At 38.2% G+C, this 16,511-nt stretch overlaps 1 protein-coding gene across 1 annotated transcript in view; it reads left to right on the top strand.

The window, feature by feature from the left end:
- Nucleotides 1–16,511, top strand: part of POLQ (DNA polymerase theta) — a 106,302-nt gene that overhangs the window by 49,884 nt on the left and 39,907 nt on the right. Inside the window, exons 15-19 of the mRNA XM_025376375.1 lie at nt 1,819–2,062; nt 4,787–7,872; nt 9,926–10,069; nt 11,376–11,572; nt 13,147–13,387. Coding sequence (XP_025232160.1) covers nt 1,819–2,062; nt 4,787–7,872; nt 9,926–10,069; nt 11,376–11,572; nt 13,147–13,387 — 3,912 coding nt within the window. The remainder of the gene's footprint in view (nt 1–1,818; nt 2,063–4,786; nt 7,873–9,925; nt 10,070–11,375; nt 11,573–13,146; nt 13,388–16,511) is intronic.

Raw genomic sequence — 16,511 nt, 5'->3', positions numbered from 1 at the left:
TTTTTTTGAGACGGAGTCTCGCTCTGTCGCCCAGGCTGGAGTGCAGTGAGCTGAGATCTGGCCACTGCAAGCTCCGCCTCCCGGGTTCCCGCTATTCTCCTGCCTCAGCCTCCCGAGTAGCTGGGACCACAGGCGCCGCCACCTCGCCCGGCTAATTTTTTGTGTTTTTAGTAGAGACGGGGTTTCGCCGTGTTAGCCAGGATGGTCTCGATCTCCTGACCTTGTGATCCGCCCGTCTCGGCCTCCCAAAGTGCTGGGATTACAGGCTTGAGCCACCGCGCCCGGCCTGGAGAGGGATTTCTGAACTCCTGTCTGACTGTTACAAAAATGATCTATTCTAAGGTCTACCTTAACGTATTAAACCCTAAGCAAACGAGAAATTCTGAGTCTGATTTTACTAAGGAATCCTTACAAGCCCTTAAGAAGGAAACTATGGGCTATGAGAGGTTGTGTTATATGTATAAGAGGTTTCATCGTGAAGATATGTGCTTATGAGGGAGTACTATGGGGAAGATGAGAAGAGATAGTGGCAAGAAGGGAGGGACTCACTTTTTTTTTTGAGACGGAGTCTTGCTCTGTCTCCCAGGCTGGAGTGCAGTGGCACGATCTCGGCTCACTGCAAACTCCACCTCCCAGGTGCACGCCATTCTCCTGCCTCAGCCTCCCGAGTAGCTGGGACTACAGGCACCTGCCACCCCGCCTGGCTAATTTTTTTTGTGTTTTTAGTAGAGACGAGGTTTCACCGTGTTAGCCAGGATGGTCTCGATCTCCTGACCTCGTTATCCACCCGTCTCGGCCTCCCAAAGTGTTGGGATTACAGGCCTGAGCCACCGCGCCCAGCCGGGAGGGACTCACTCTTAGACTCACTGTCATCAAAGATGAAAGACTGCCTCAAGGGGTTTATGTTCTTATAGGGAAGTGTAAAACAATTTTAATTCCACAGATGTCTTTATGACATGGCACTTGTTTTGGTTTCTTTATTCCAAGACAGTGCAGCTATTGAGCTCAGCAACCTTTCTTTGAAGAAAATGCACATGGGAACTTCTCTCTTTCTAGTTCTCTCAGCACTTGAATATTGAAACCAACTCTCTTGTTTTCTTCTAGGTGGAAAGAATCCCTAATTTTTTTTTTTTTTTTGAGATGGAGTTTCTCTCTTGTTGCCTAGGCTGGAGTGCAGTGGCGCGACCTCGGCTCACCGCAACTCCTGCCTCCTGAGTTCAAGCGATTCTCCTGCCTCAGCCTCCTGAGGAACTGGGATTACAGGCATGCGCCACCATGCCTGGCTAATTTTGTACTTTTAGTAGAGACGGGGTTTCTCCATGTTGGTCAGGCTGTTCTCAAACTCCCGACCTCAGGTGATCTGCTCTACTCAGCCTCCCAGAGTGCTGGAATTACAGGCATGAACCACTGCGCCCAGCACCTTTACACCTTTTTAAACACCTTTTTAAGAGTTCTTAAACACCTTTTTAAGAGTTCTCTTTTGCTTAAGAAAGAAAGAGAGAGAGAAATGATTTAGGGTGAGGGCTTCTTGTTTGTTTTGTGTTTATATGCTCTGCCTCAGTTTTCTTGTGTTAACTTCAGGATGAAGAATAAATAAGATGACATTTAATGTCATCTTATAAAACTTAGCACATTTATTGTCCAATTAGTTAAGGCTCTTAATATATGTCTGTTCCCTTGTTAACTTACACCTTGGGCCTTGTTAAATCTTACAATTTTGCAGGGAAAAAACAAGGAAATATAAATACATCTAAAGAAATGGCGAATTCATCTGTAAAAAAAAAAATCAATTCAACAATTATTCTATGAATGTTCTAGGGATGATTACAGTGTTTTCCAACCGTCTGGGCTGGCACAACATGGAACTACTACTTTCCCAATTTCAGAAGCGTCTTACATTTGGCATCCAGAGGGAGCTGTGTGACCTGGTTCGGGTATCCTTACTAAATGCTCAGAGAGCCAGGGTTCTTTATGCTTCTGGCTTTCATACTGTGGCGGACCTTGCTAGGGCAAATATTGTGGAGGTGGAGGTGATTCTGAAAAGTGCTGTGCCTTTCAAAAGGTAAGAGAATACCTTTACCTACATGGGCTTATTAAATTTAAAAAAATGTTAATTTTAAAATAGTAGATAATGTATTAAAGTATTTTTGTGTTAAATAATCTTATTATATACTTGGTGTAAGTGGAAGAAAATATGGCTACTTTTTCCCCCTTGCAGATTACTTTTTGTTTTGTATATTTTAAAAATAATACATGACTTAAAAACATTCCTACTAGAATGTCTGAGTGGGGCTGGGCACAGTGGCTCACGCCTGTAATCCCAGTACTTTGGGAGGCTGAGGCTGATTGCTTGAGCTTAGGAGTTCAAGAATAGCCTGGGCAACATAGCAAGATCTCATCGCTACTAAAATTAAAAAAAAAAACAAAACTGGGTGTGGTGGCATGTGCCTGTAGTCCCAGCTACTTAGGGGTGTGAGGCTGGAGAGTTGGTTGAGCCCGGGAGGTTGAGGCTGCAGTGAGCCCTGATAGCGCCACTGAACTCCAGCCTGGGAGACAGAGTAAGATCGTGTCTCAAAAAAACTGAGCAAAAGTTTGGTATCAATGCTTTCTGCTTTGATGCATTTTGATTTTGATCTGCTTTGATGGATTTTGATAATTTTGATGTGATTTCATTATATATCGCAGGCTCATCTTACACTTTCATTAGACAAAAGCATTTTAAAATACATTCCTCTGAAATGTTTTTTGGAATGCTAGTGTCCCTCAAAACAATTTGTGAGAAGATTCCCTTGATTTTTTTTGTGTGCGTATGTCTGCATAACCAATTTATTGAATGGGCTAGACTCAGTATATAAATCAAAGAATAGCTTAATTATTTTTTCTACCACTGTTTTTTGGAACTCTCTCTTATATGAAATCTCAGGCAGATTCTATAGGTATTTAGTTACTTTGAGGTACTAACAACCAGTTTTATTTTCAGGTATTAAACAATTTGTTCTAGATGGAAGCATCAATCTTATTTCCAGTTCAGTGTTTCTTCCCTCCCATTCACTTTAAACCTGACTCCCAGCTCTGAGACCTTAACCTGTGTGAGAAGGGGTGGGGTATAGTATTTTACTATCCTCTTTGCTCTTGCATATCTCTTCCTCATGGAAGACAATTTTTCCACAGACCAGGAGTAGAGGTGGGGGTAGGAGGGTGATGGAGATGGTTTGGTTTTAGGATGAAATAATTAGATTCCCATAAGGAGCACACAACCTAGATTACTTGCATGCACAGTTCACAATAGGGTTTGCTGCAGCTGATCTGACAGGAGGCAGAGCTCAGGCAGCAGTGCTCCCTTGCCTATAATTCACTTTCTGCTGTGCGACCCAGTTCCTAACAGGCCATGGACTGTTACTGGTCTACAGCTCGGGGGTTGAGGACCCCTGGTTTATTTTAACTGACCACTTGGAATCTGTTCACACTTGCACAGTTTAGAGGTCAGTCAGAGATTTGGGCAGAGTTTATATGAAGAATTAGGAGTTGTTCTTCACTAGTTATCTGTTCTATATTGCCTTCAATTTCCAACTAATGTAGTTACTCTTAACTCTCTTCTGACTTCTGTCAATCAGTGAACTCCAGGTTTTTATCTAAGTTTTTAGCCAACCTACAGGGTATTGACTGGACCCTGCCTTCAGGTAAAAAGTGAAAATTCACCCACTGCCATTTCTTTCTTGCAAGTCTCAACCCCCCTCCTGTTTCTGCTTTCCTTTTTGTTCATTTTCTAGTCCCTTCATATATTTTGTCCAGAGTTTATATTGTGTATTGTATAGGAGGATTTGTTTTCTTTCTTGTCTTTTTTTTTTTTTTTTTGAGACAGAGCGAGACTCTGTCACCCTGGAGTGCAATGGTGTGATCTCAGCTCACTGCAACCTCTGCCTCCTGGGTTCAAGCAGTTCTCCTGTCTTAGCCTCCCAAGTAGCTGGGACTACAGGCCCATGCCACCACACCCGGCCAATTTTTGTATTTTTAGTAGAAACAGGGTTTTACCGTATTGGTCAGGCTGGTCTTGAACTCCTAACCTCAGGTGATACACCCACCTTTGCCTCCCAAAGTTCTGGGATTACAGGCATGAGCCACTGCATACAGCCTTTTAAAAATGTTTTTAAATGAGACAGGGTCCTGCTCTGTTGCCCTGGCTGGAGTGCAGTGGTGTGATCTTGTTTCACTGTAATGCCTCCTAGGTTTGAGCGATTCTCATGCCTCAGCCTCCCAAGCAGCTGGGATTACTGGTACCTGCTACCATGCCTGGCTGATTTTTTGTATTTTTAGTAGAGACAGGGTTTCACCATGTTGGCCAGGCTGGTCTCGAACTCCTTGCCTCAAGTGATTCGCCTTCCTCGGTCTCCCAAAGTGCTGGGATTACAAGCGTGAGCTACCGCGCCTGGCTGGATGTTTTTCAATGAAAGTTTTATGGCTTTCACTTTTTTAAAGGCTTCTACTTAAAGAATCTGTCTTAGCGAAGCCTTCCTTTATTATGCCGTTTAAAAGCTACAGAACCACCCACCCGTTTCTGGTGCCTCGTTTTTGTATACAACTCTTATCACCAGGTAATATAGAATGCATTTTAAACCTTTATTTTCTGAATTCCCCAGCTAGAATGTGCCATGAGAGCAGATACATTTCTCTCTCTCCTTCATTGCTATTTTTCCAGTTCCTAGAACAGCTCAGATTGAATGTTTAATAAATATTTGCCTTACGAATGAATGAATTCATTTCTGTCTTTTCCCATCTCTTTGTGTAGTGCCCGGAAGGCAGTGGATGAGGAAGAGGAAGCAGTTGAAGAACGTCGGAATATGCGAACTATCTGGGTGACTGGCAGAAAAGGTTTAACTGAAAGGGAAGCAGCAGCCCTTATAGTGGAAGAAGCCAGAATGATTCTGCAGCAGGACTTAGTTGAAATGGGAGTGCAATGGAATCCCTGTGCCCTGTTACATTCTAGTACATGTTCATTGACTCACAGTGAGTCAGAAGTAAAGGAACACACATTTATATCCCAAACTAAGAGTTCTTATAAAAAATTAACATCAAAGAACAAAAGTAACACAATATTTAGTGATTCTTATATTAAGCATTCACCAAATATAGTGCAAGACTTAAATAAAAGTAGAGAGCATACAAGTTCCTTTAATTGTAATTTCCAGGATGGGAATCAAGAACATCAGAGACATTCCATTTTCAGAGCAAGAAAATGGGCCTCTTTGGATATAAATAAAGAGAAGCCAGGAGCCTCTCAGAATGAGGGGAAAACAAGCAATAAGAAAGTTGTTAAGACTTTTTCAGAGAAAACAAAAAAGGCACCTTTGAATTTCAATTCAGAAAAGATGAGCAGAAGTTTTCGATCTTGGAAACATAGAAAGCATCTAAAGCAATCTAGGGACAGCAGCCCCCTGAAAGACTCTGGAGCATGTAGAATCCATTTACAGGGACAGACTCTGTCTAATCCTAGTCTTTGTGAAGACCCATTTACCTTAGATGAGAAGAATACAGAATTTAGAAATTCAGGGCCATTTGATAAAAATGTATCTTTGAGTGGTAAGGAAAAAGATAACAAAACATCATTCCCATTACAAATAAAGCAAAGTTGTTCACGGAACATAACACTAACTAATGACAATTTTGTGGAAGATATTGTCACAGGATCTCAGAGTAAAAATGTGACTTGTCAGGCCACTGGTGTGGTTGGTGAAAAGGGCAGAGGAGTAGCTGTTGAGGCAGAAAAAATAAATGAAGTGCTGATACAAAATGATTCAAAAAACCAGAATGTTTATGTGAAACACTGTGACACCGATCCAATTAACCAGTACCCGCAAAAGCAATCTCATGAACAGACAAGCACTTTTACCAAACAGAAAAATATAATAGAGAGACAAATGCCCTGTGAAGCAGTCAGTAGTTACATAAATAGAGACTCAAATGTTACTATTAATTGTGAAAGGATAAAGCTTAATACGGAGGAAAATAAACCAAGTCATTTTCAGGCATTGGGAGATGATATAAGCAGAACTGCGATACCCAGTGAAGTACTTCCATCAACTGGAGCATTTAGCAAATCAGGAGGCCAGCATGAGAATTTTCTAAATATTTCTAGACTACAAGAAAAAACAGGTACTTACACAACAAACAAAACTAAAAATAATCATATTTCTGACTGTGATTTTGAAGATAGTTTCTACCTGGATACTCAGTCAGAGAAAATAATGCAACAGATGGCAACTGAAAATACCAAACTAGGAGCAAAGGACACCAACCTGGCAGCAGGGATAATGCAGAAGAGCGTAGTCCAACAGAACTTGATGAACTCTTTTCAGAAAGAGTGTCACGTTCCTTTTCCTGCTAAGCAGCATCCTCTAGGAGTGACTAAGATAGATCTTAAGACTGTAGGTACTATGAAACAAAGCACTGATTCACATGGGGTTGATATCCTGACTCCAGAAAGCCCAATTTTCCATTCTCCAATACTATTGGAGGAAAATGGTCTTTGTTTTAAAAAGAATGAACTTTCTGTTACTGATTCTCAATTAAATAGTTTTCTTCAAGGTTATCAAACACAAGAAACTGTGAAACCAGTTATACCTCTGATTCCTCAAAAGAGAACTCCCACTGGTATAGAAGGAGAATGTCTTCCAGTTCCTGAAACAAGTTTGAATATGAGTGATAGTTTACTCTTTGATAGTTTCAGTGATGACTATCTAGTAAAAGAACAATTACCTGATGTGCAAACGAAAGAACCCCTTCCTTCAGAAGTAACATCACACCATTTTAGTGATTCTCTGTGTCTACAACAAGAAGACCTAATTAAAAAATCAAATGTAAATGAGAATCAAGATACCTGCCAGCAGTTGACTTTTTCCAATGATGAATCTGTTATATTTTCAGAAATGGATTCTGTTCAGATGGTTGAAGCTTTGGACAATGCGGATATACTTCCTGTTCAAGAGAAGCATCATACTGTAGTATATCCTAGAGCATTAGAACTAAATGATCCAGTACTTGATGAGCACCACCAAGGTGATCAAGATGGAGGAGATCAAGATGAAAGGGCTGAAAAATCAAAATTAACTGGGACCAGGCAAAATCATTCATTCATATGGTCAGGGGCATCATTTGATCTAAGTCCAGGACTGCAAAGGATTTTAGATAAAGTGTCCAGTCCACTAGAAAATGAAAACCTAAAATCAGTGACTATAAACTTGTCTAGTTTGAATGGAAAAAATACAGAGTTAAATGAAGAACAAGAAGTTATTTCAAACTTGGAGACAAACCAAGTGCAGGGAATTTCATTTTCTTCTAATAGTGAAGTAAAAAGCAAGATTGAGATGCTAGAAAACAATGCCAATCATGGTGAAACCTCATCCCTCTTACCTCGTAAAGAAAGCGATATAGTTGATGATAATGGTCTCATTCCTCCTACACCCGTTCCAACGTCTGCTTCTAAGCTGACATTTCCAGGGATTCTTGAAACACCTGTAAACTGTTGGAAAACTAATAATGTTTTACAACCTGGTGAAAGTTATTTATTTGACTCACCTTCAGATATTAAAAACCACGATTTAAGTCCAGAGAGTAGAAATGGGTTCAAAGACAACAACCCTATTAGTGACACAGGCTTTTCACTTCAGTTATCACAGGATGGATTACAGTTAACTCCAGCCTCAAGCAGTTCAGAAAGTTTGGCCATAATTGATGTAGCAAGTGACCAAAATCTTTTTCAAACATTCATTAAGGAGTGGCGGTGCAAAAAGCGATTTTCCATCTCACTGGCTTGTGAAAAGATTAGAAGTTTCACATCTTCTAAAACTGCTACTATTGGTGGTAGGTTTAAGCAAGGTAAGAACTTTTTTAATTTTATTTTTTCATGTTTATAAACTAGTAGACTGAGATAAGAGATTTCTCAATGTTAGGTATTAAATATAATCTGTTCAAATTGTAGTGTGTATCTCCGCTGTGGATTTATGTATAGAACAGCCTTATTTATTCAGCATACCTAAATTGATAATTAATGGTAGTTGCCCTCCAGTATAAAAGGAACATGTAATATATATTAGAATAAAAGTTTACAAAAATAAGGATAATATGTATTTTGAATATGAATGTGACAGTTCTTTTATGGTATATTAATGTTGTAACATAATGGTTTTTATTAATCATCAGTGCTCATGAATTCTTTTTTTTTTTTTCTTTTTCTTTCTTTTTTTTTTTGAGATGGAGTCTTGCTCAGTTGCCCAGGCTGGAGTGCAGTGGCGTGATCTTGATCTTGGCTCACTGCACCCTCCACCTTCTGAGTTCAAGTGATTCTCCTGCCTCAGCCTCCCAAGTAGCTAGAAGTACAGGCATGTGCACCGTGCCTGGCTAATTTTTGTATTTTTAGTAGATATGGGGTTTCATCATGTTGTCCAGGATGGTCTCAAACTCCGGACCTCAAGTGATCCGCCTGTGTTGGCCTTTCAAAGTGCTGGGATTACAGGCATGAGCCACTGCACCTGGCCATATGAATTATTGTTATTATTATTTTTAGACAGAGTCTTGCTGTTGGCCAGGCTGGAGTGCAGTGGTGTGATCTCAGCTCACTGCAACCTCTGCCTCTCAGGTTCAAGCAGTTCTCCTTTTTCAGCCTCCTGAGTAGCTGGGACTACAGGCGCACGCCACCACACCCGGCTAATTTCTTTTTTGTATTTTGGTAGAGACGGGGTTTCACTGTGTTAGCCAGGATGGTCTCAATCCCCTGACCTCGTGATCCACCTGCCTCAGCCTCCCAAAGTGTTGGGATTACAGGCGTGAGCCACCATGCGTGGCCTCATAAATTATTTTCTATTAAATTGTAATATCCTTGTTTGCTTATGTAATTACAAAAGTACATTGCTAATAGGAACTTTGTTCTTCACAGTGTACATTAGCTACATTTTCCAAGATTTATCTTGAGTAGAATTTAGACCTCCACTGATAGTCATGAATTGTATACGGAAATGTTGCTTCCAAAACCTTGTGGAGCCCTTCCAGGTTTTGAGAGAGTTGAACCTTTTGGTCAAGTAAGGCTATGTATATTCCTGTCTTATTGCATGAACTCTGCCTTCTGGATTGTGGGGACCAGTTGTAGACAGCTTGACAACCTGCTGTGGAAATCAGGTGTTTGATTAGATTTATTAAACCTTGCTATTTTATGAATTAATTTGTTCATAAAGGTTTGGGTATTTGTCTGATTTTCAATTCATGGAGCAGATGTGTTAACCACAACTTTTATGTACTTTTAGTGTTGAATAGCACTTTCCATTTTTGATGCAACAAACAAAATTGGGCACATTTTCTGTATCAGGCTATATAATAGAGGCTAGAGGGATAAAAAAGTTCACCTAAATTTAATAAATATGTACTAAGTTCTTACGTGCCAGTTATTTTCCTGATACTAGGGATATAATTATCAATAAGACAGATTGATTCGTGACCTTTATAAAATTCGAGATACATTATTTTAGGAAAAAATGTTGACTCTAGATACAAAATTATACTTCACTAGGGAATAATAGTCTTTATTTTTCTGGAGTTTCTTAGCCAAGAATTGCTGAATTTGCTGTAAAATATTTGTAGTATGCAAATGACCTGTATTTTTGTTTGAGTTACAAAATTTGAAATGCAGCCTCTCTTTTTTGAACTTAATCGCTATAGATTTAACAAATCTTTGGTTGCTTTTTCATAGTGACGGTTATCTTAATTGATGAGAAGCCTGGAAAGATCTTACTTATACTTAAAATGACTGTCCAAATACCTATTTTTTTTAGGAAATTTTGCCTATCAAAGATAGATTTTTTATTATAATTGTTTTAACAATTTATATAATGTCTTTATTTTTAGAGATCTTTACCTATTTCACTTTTGTTTTACTTAGCTAGCTCACCTCAGGAAATTCCTATTAGAGATGATGGATTTCCTATTAAAGGTTGTGATGACATCTTGGTGGTTGGACTGGCAGTATGCTGGGGTGGAAGGGATGCCTATTATTTTTCATTGCAGAAGGAACAAAAGCATTCTGGTAAGTAATGAGTATTTGAGTAAGTCACTATGTAATTAGTGTAACATCCATTAGGGTAGTGATCTTATATTTTGAGAATAATTTCCTGATATTTACCTAGGATTTATTTTTAGAGTTTAAATTTCTTTTTTTTTTTTTGAGACAGAGTGTCATTCTTGTTGCCCAGTCTGGCTTGCAATGGCCTGATCTTGGCTCAATACAACCTTCACCTCCTGGGTTCAAGCGATTCTGCCTTAGCCTCCCAAGTAGCTGCTATTACAAGCATGTGCCACCACGCCGGCTAATTTTGTATTTTTTTTAGTAGAGACAGGGTTTTCCCATATTGGTCAGGCTGGTCTTGAACTCCTTACCTCAGGTGATCCACCCGCCTCGGCCTCCCAAAGTGCTGGCGTGAGCCACTGTGCCCGGCAAAACTTGTAATTTTTTGGAGAGCAGCTGGCATATACGTTATTGCATATATTAACTAGAATTAATGTTTTAAGAAGCACTTCCTTACTTCTCCCTGCCTGTCACATGAGGCTATTAATGCTATGGGTTTTTCCTCTGAGTGGGCAGTGAAGCCTCAGGAACTCTCTTGCCATTTTCAGGGTTTGCTTTTGAAGACTAAAGTATGGTAGTTTATTTTCAGTCTTTTGTCCTCCCATTGAATGGGTCTGAAACTCATCTAGAGGGATCGTTGAGCTAGAGGTCTATAGTAGTCGAATCATATAAACTTTGGAGAAGTCTTTGGAATGGAAAGGATGTAATCTGGAAATACCCTGTGATCTGACTATGGTTGTTGGATACCCCAGCTGATAGGTTGGTTTTGGACAGGAGCAAAATTAATAAGGAAACATTTTAAAGGATGCTGTGTAGTGTCTGTTCCTTAGTAAGCATGAAATATTTTCGGTTGTTTTGCAGGAAAATATGTTGGGGTGAGTAGTTACTTAAGCTTTTTCTTTATTTGGATAGAATAGTATCTGTTCATACTAAATCTCTCTTTAAAATTTATTTCCAAATACTTTTCCTGTCTTTAACTCCTCATTCTGGGAAATTTTGTTTTTAGAAGTATTAATGCTTAATATTTTCTCCCACCTAATTAAGTAGAGCATTAAAAATCTTCTAGCCCAAACCATAATTTTTAGATTATGATGCACTTCATCTACATAGCTGATATGACCTTGATAAGATGCTGAATTACTCGTCACATGGAACCAGACCCTTAGGCTTCTAGTCTTTTTCAGTCTTTCTACTAAAGATTGCTGCTTCAAATGAAAACATTTGTTTTTGCCTTAAAACTGTGTTTTCCTTTTTTTTTTTTTTAAAGAAATTAGTGCCAGTTTGGTTCCACCTTCTCTAGATCCAAGCCTGACTTTGAAAGACAGGATATGGCACCTTCAATCTTGCTTGCGAAAGGAATCTGATAAAGAACGTTCTGTTGTCATCTATGACTTCATCCAGAGCTATAAAATTCTTCTTCTTTCTTGTGGCATCTCCTTGGAGCAAAGTTATGAAGATCCTAAGGTTCTATGTCTTATTTAATTTTTATATACTTAAAACATTTTTAGTGTTAATTCTTAAATGACTTGGTATTTCCTTAGCTTCAGTAATGCAGCTTAAGAATTTTAGTCAATTCTTTATTCAATAATCTCATCTACCCAGAATAGAATATCATGCACCAAATATCTCTGTGTAGATAAAAACAGAGATGTCACAAATTTGGAGCCCTAAAGTTTATGTCTTTCCTCAGAGATTTTGAAAAAATTTTAATTTGGGTCATAAGTCCTAAGTTTTCTGTCTAATAGTAAATTGGAAGTGAAATGAGAACAGATTTAGGTATATGATAGCAGAAGGTTTTAAATATTCATGAGGGTGGAGGCAGAAAATTGGAAAAGAGTGTGAATAAGATGTCAAAAAGGATTGTAGTTAGTGGCCATTTAGCATAGAGGCAAATCCCCTTACTGGCTCCTGAGAACTTTCCTTTATAATAGCAAAGTTTGATGCACTCTTCATAATGATGACTCAGTTAAAAAACCTGTTAACCTTTACATGAGACTGTTTCATTCAGTATTCCCCTATAAAACTTTATTCTTAACCTACAAAAGAAATAATTGAGTCATATAGTAAAGTAATTGTCAGAATTGTGAACAGGGCTTAGATTCCCTTATTCTAATCCAGTTAATGATCTGCTTGATCTAGTATTAGAAACTACGGGACTCCTACTCATGAGGAGGTTGAAAATGGCAATCAAATGAATAATTGGATGGTTTTCTGGTGACAAACCCCCCATCCTGAGGGGAAAGTCTAGAGGCTTTCTGAAACTCTGGATATAAACTTTTAATGGTAAAACATTTATGCCTCACTTCTTTTTTTTTTTTGTTCTTTGAGACAAAGTTTTGATCTTGCTGCCCAGGCTGGAGTGCATTGGTGCAATCTCAGCTCACCGCAACCTCCACCTCCCAGGTTCAAGCAATTCTCTTGCCTCAGCCTCCTGAGTAGCTGGGATTACAGGTGCCCACCACCACACCCAGCTAATATTTTGTATATTTAGTAGAGACAGGGTTTCACCATGTTGACCAGGCTAGTCTTGAACTTCTGACCTCAGGTGATCAACCCGCCTCAGTCTCCCAAAGTGCTGGGATTACAGGCGGCAGCCACCGCGCCCGATACCTCACTTCTTTTAGTGTTGAAAGAACTAAATATACCTAAAACCTCACAGTAGCCCATCTTTATTACAGTAGCTTAGCCCAAATTAGCCTAGTAGAGGAGTCCATCTTCATTTTCAGACGCATGGTTTGAGTTTGCTGAGACACACTTGTTTGTCAAGCCTACTGCTAAACTGGTTCGGCCTGAGCATTGTAGTAATGGAATAGTTACAACTTTTCTTTCTTTGAAAGCCATTGCTGTTATTGCTACCAAAAATGAGTCCTGTTACAATTATTCTTTCCTTCTCCTTTCCTGGGAAAACCACTGAATAAATATTAAATGAAAATGAGTGAGGTTAGAAATAAGCTTTCTTTTTTTCCCTTTTCATTTAGAGGTACAAAAGTGTCTTCGAAAAAAAATCAGGAAAATATTCTCATTGCTATCCCATTCAGGTGGCATGCTGGTTACTAGATCCAGATTCTCAGGAGCCGACTCTTCATAGCATAGTTACCAGTTTTCTTCCTCATGAGCTTCCACTCCTAGAAGGGATGGAGACCAGCCAAGGGATTCAAAGCCTGGGGCTAAATGCTGGCAGTGAGCATTCTGGGCGATACAGAGCATCTGTGGAGTCCATTCTCATCTTCAACTCTATGAATCAGCTCAGCTCTTTGTTGCAGAAGGAAAACCTTCAAGGTAAAAACCAAGTTTCTGGCATTTTTATGTTATAGATTAGAGATAGAGATTTAGCCATTCTTTATCAAAAATGGGTAAATTACGTATTTATGTAAATCCTACCTTTGGATTGTCTAGTGCTTTTTTTCTGTAAAAGGCCAGAGAGTAAGTAAATATTTTTGGCTTTGTGAACCAAACAATCTCTATCACGAATACTCTGCCATTGTAGCAAAAGAGCAGCTGTAGACAAGACCAAAACAAATGGCTGTCTTCTAATAGCACTTTACAAAAACATGCATCTAGTGTTAGTTTGGCCATAATTTGCTGACTTCTGGCCCTTGTGTGAAGAAAATTACAAAATGGCATTTATGCAGTTGTTGCTAATTCTGTATTTGAACTTTATCAAATAATTTTTATTCACACTTAGAAGACATCCTTAATGGATTTCAAAGAGTTAACTCTTTTCTTTTTGAAACTGTTAACCAACAGATGTTTTTTCACAGCAAAGGGTAGTCATGAGAGTCTCTTTGTTCCCTCATAGCAAATAACATGAATTTATTGTCATTGTTATCTGCTGGCCCAGATTGAGCACCCTGACTACAGAGAGCTTAACGGATGCTTATGATAGAGATGTGAAGTAGAACAAATTTGGCTTCATTGTGAGGAGATGACTGAATTTATTGACTGATCAATAGGTACTAGAAAATAGATGGATGAGTTCATACAGACTAGGGTTTGGATCTGGACTATCCACTTACGAGCTGAGGGACTTTGGGCAAACTACTGAAACTGTAAGTCTGGTTCTTATAAAGTTGTTCTAAGGATTAAATAAGATAGTGAATATAATATGGACAGTGTTCGTCATAGAGCAGGTGCTTATTATGTTAGTTGATTATTATAATTTTTAACTCTCACCATTTCAATGTGCTTTTGAAAGCTCCTTTTTTTCTGCACTTTCAAAAATGTATGGCTAGCCTGGCTCAGTGGCTCCTGCCTGTAATCCCAGCTACACAGGAGTCTAAGGTGTGAGGATCACTGGAGCCCAGAAGTTTGAGACCAACCTGGACCACATAGTGAGACCCCATCTCAAAAAAAAAAGGGTGGTTAGGAGGTATTAAATGCATTTTTATACATTGTTAATGCTTTCCTATTCATAGAATTCAAGAATTGAAGTGCATTGAGATAAGGGAAGTTTTGGGAGAGAATGTAGACAGCTATCAGATTTAGTTTGAATATAATTATTTCTTTGTAGAAAGAGATATAGATACGTTTTATTTTTAAAATTTTTCTGTTAGCCAGGAGGTATTCTCATCTGATATAGAAAGATATTTTTACTACAACTTTGATTTCCTTAATAACTGTAAGATTATTCAGTTATTTCTTTTTGAGTATATTTGGTAAGCTATATATATCTATTTTTTTCCAGTTTTTTTTTCTTTTTATTACTCCGCTGTGACATTCCCAACCTATATATTTTTAAGGAATTTATGTTTCATCTAAATTTTCAAATTTATTGGTATACAGCTATTGCTAAGTCTCTCTTTTTTACATCTCTGGTTTATTTGTTATATCCTCTTTTTCTTTCATAATATTATTATTTAATGTCACTTGAAATTTTGCCAATTTTCTAGTCTTTTCAAAGAACCAACTTTTGTCTTTGATTCTTCCTATTACTTTTGTTTTCTATTTCCTTGATTTCTGTCCACATCTATATTATCTATTTCCCCTTACTTTATTTTGTAGTCCTTTTTCAATATTCCTCTTTGACCTTAAAACCATTACTTCTCAAATTATTTTTTTTCTTTTCTAACTTAAGAATATAAGGTGGCGGGGTGCAGTGGCTCACGCCTGTAATCCCAACACTCTGGGAGGCTGAGGCGGGTGGATCACTTGAGGCCAGGAGTTTGAGACCAGCTGGCCAACATGGTGAAACCCTGTCTCTACTAAAAATACAAAAATTAGCTGGGTGTGGTCGCATGCACCTGTAATCCCAGCTACTTGGGAGGCTGAGGCATGAGAATAACTTGAACCCTGGAGGCGGAGTTGGCAGTGAGCAGAGATTCTGCCACTGCACTCCAGTCTGGGCAATAGAGTGAGGATCTGTATCACACAAAATGTATATATATATGGCTATAAATTTTCCTCAAAGCACTACTTTTATTGTATTCCACAATTTTGATGTGTACACACACACACACACACACACACACACAACTTTTTTTTGTTTTTTGTAGAGATGGGGGTCTTGCTGTGTTGCCCAGACTGGTCTTGAACTCTTGCCCTCAAGCAGTCCTCCTGCCTTTGCCTCCCAAAGTGCTGGGATTACAGGTGTGAGCCACTATTCCTGGCCTGATATATAATATTCTTATCATGCTAGATATTTTTAGATTTCTGGTATATTTTTTCACTCAAAAATTATTTAGAAGAATGATTTTTAATTCCTAAATATTTAGAAACTTTTATTTTGTATTTTTATTATCTTTAAACTTAATTGTGTTGTAGTTAGAGTACATGGTTATATAATACTTATTCTTGAAATTTTTAGAGAACAATTAATGATCTAAAACTTGAACTATTGTGTAAGTGCTCTATGTGCACACAAAAGAATGTGTACTCTAATTCTCGATGCACAATTTTATATGTCTGTTAAGTCAAAGTTGTTTTCAAAATATTCTATGTCTTATTTTCCCTGTAATTCAATCAGTTTTGTTTTGAGGCCGTTTTATTAGGTGTGTATGTGTTTAAAATTGATTTGTCTTCCTGGTGAATTAAACCTTCTATTATTGTATTATGACCATCTGTATAACAAATAATGATTTTTATTCTTAGTCTGTTTTCTTATATGAATATGGCAACATCAGCTTTCTCTTAATATTACTTCGTATAGCTTTTTTCTATCCCTTTTAACCTTTCTAGGTTCCTATCTTCAGACATGTCTTATAAACAAAGTATAGCTTATTTATTTTTCAGGCTTACCATATTTTTTTTTTTTTGCAAGTTTGCCAATTTATTGTGATCATTGATGTATTTCTGCTTATTATGATTATTGATACACACTTGTTCTCTATTTTCCTACTATTTTACTTTGTTTCTAGTCACTTTTTGTTTTGTAAGTAGTTCATTCACAGTTGTGCAATATTCTTAA

The sequence above is a fragment of the Theropithecus gelada genome, chromosome 2, assembly GCF_003255815.1.
Source record: "Theropithecus gelada isolate Dixy chromosome 2, Tgel_1.0, whole genome shotgun sequence".
Taxonomy (NCBI): Eukaryota; Metazoa; Chordata; class Mammalia; order Primates; family Cercopithecidae; genus Theropithecus; species Theropithecus gelada.
The sequence above is the reverse complement of the archived record's forward strand: the minus strand, read 5'-3'. Positions and strand labels throughout refer to the sequence as shown.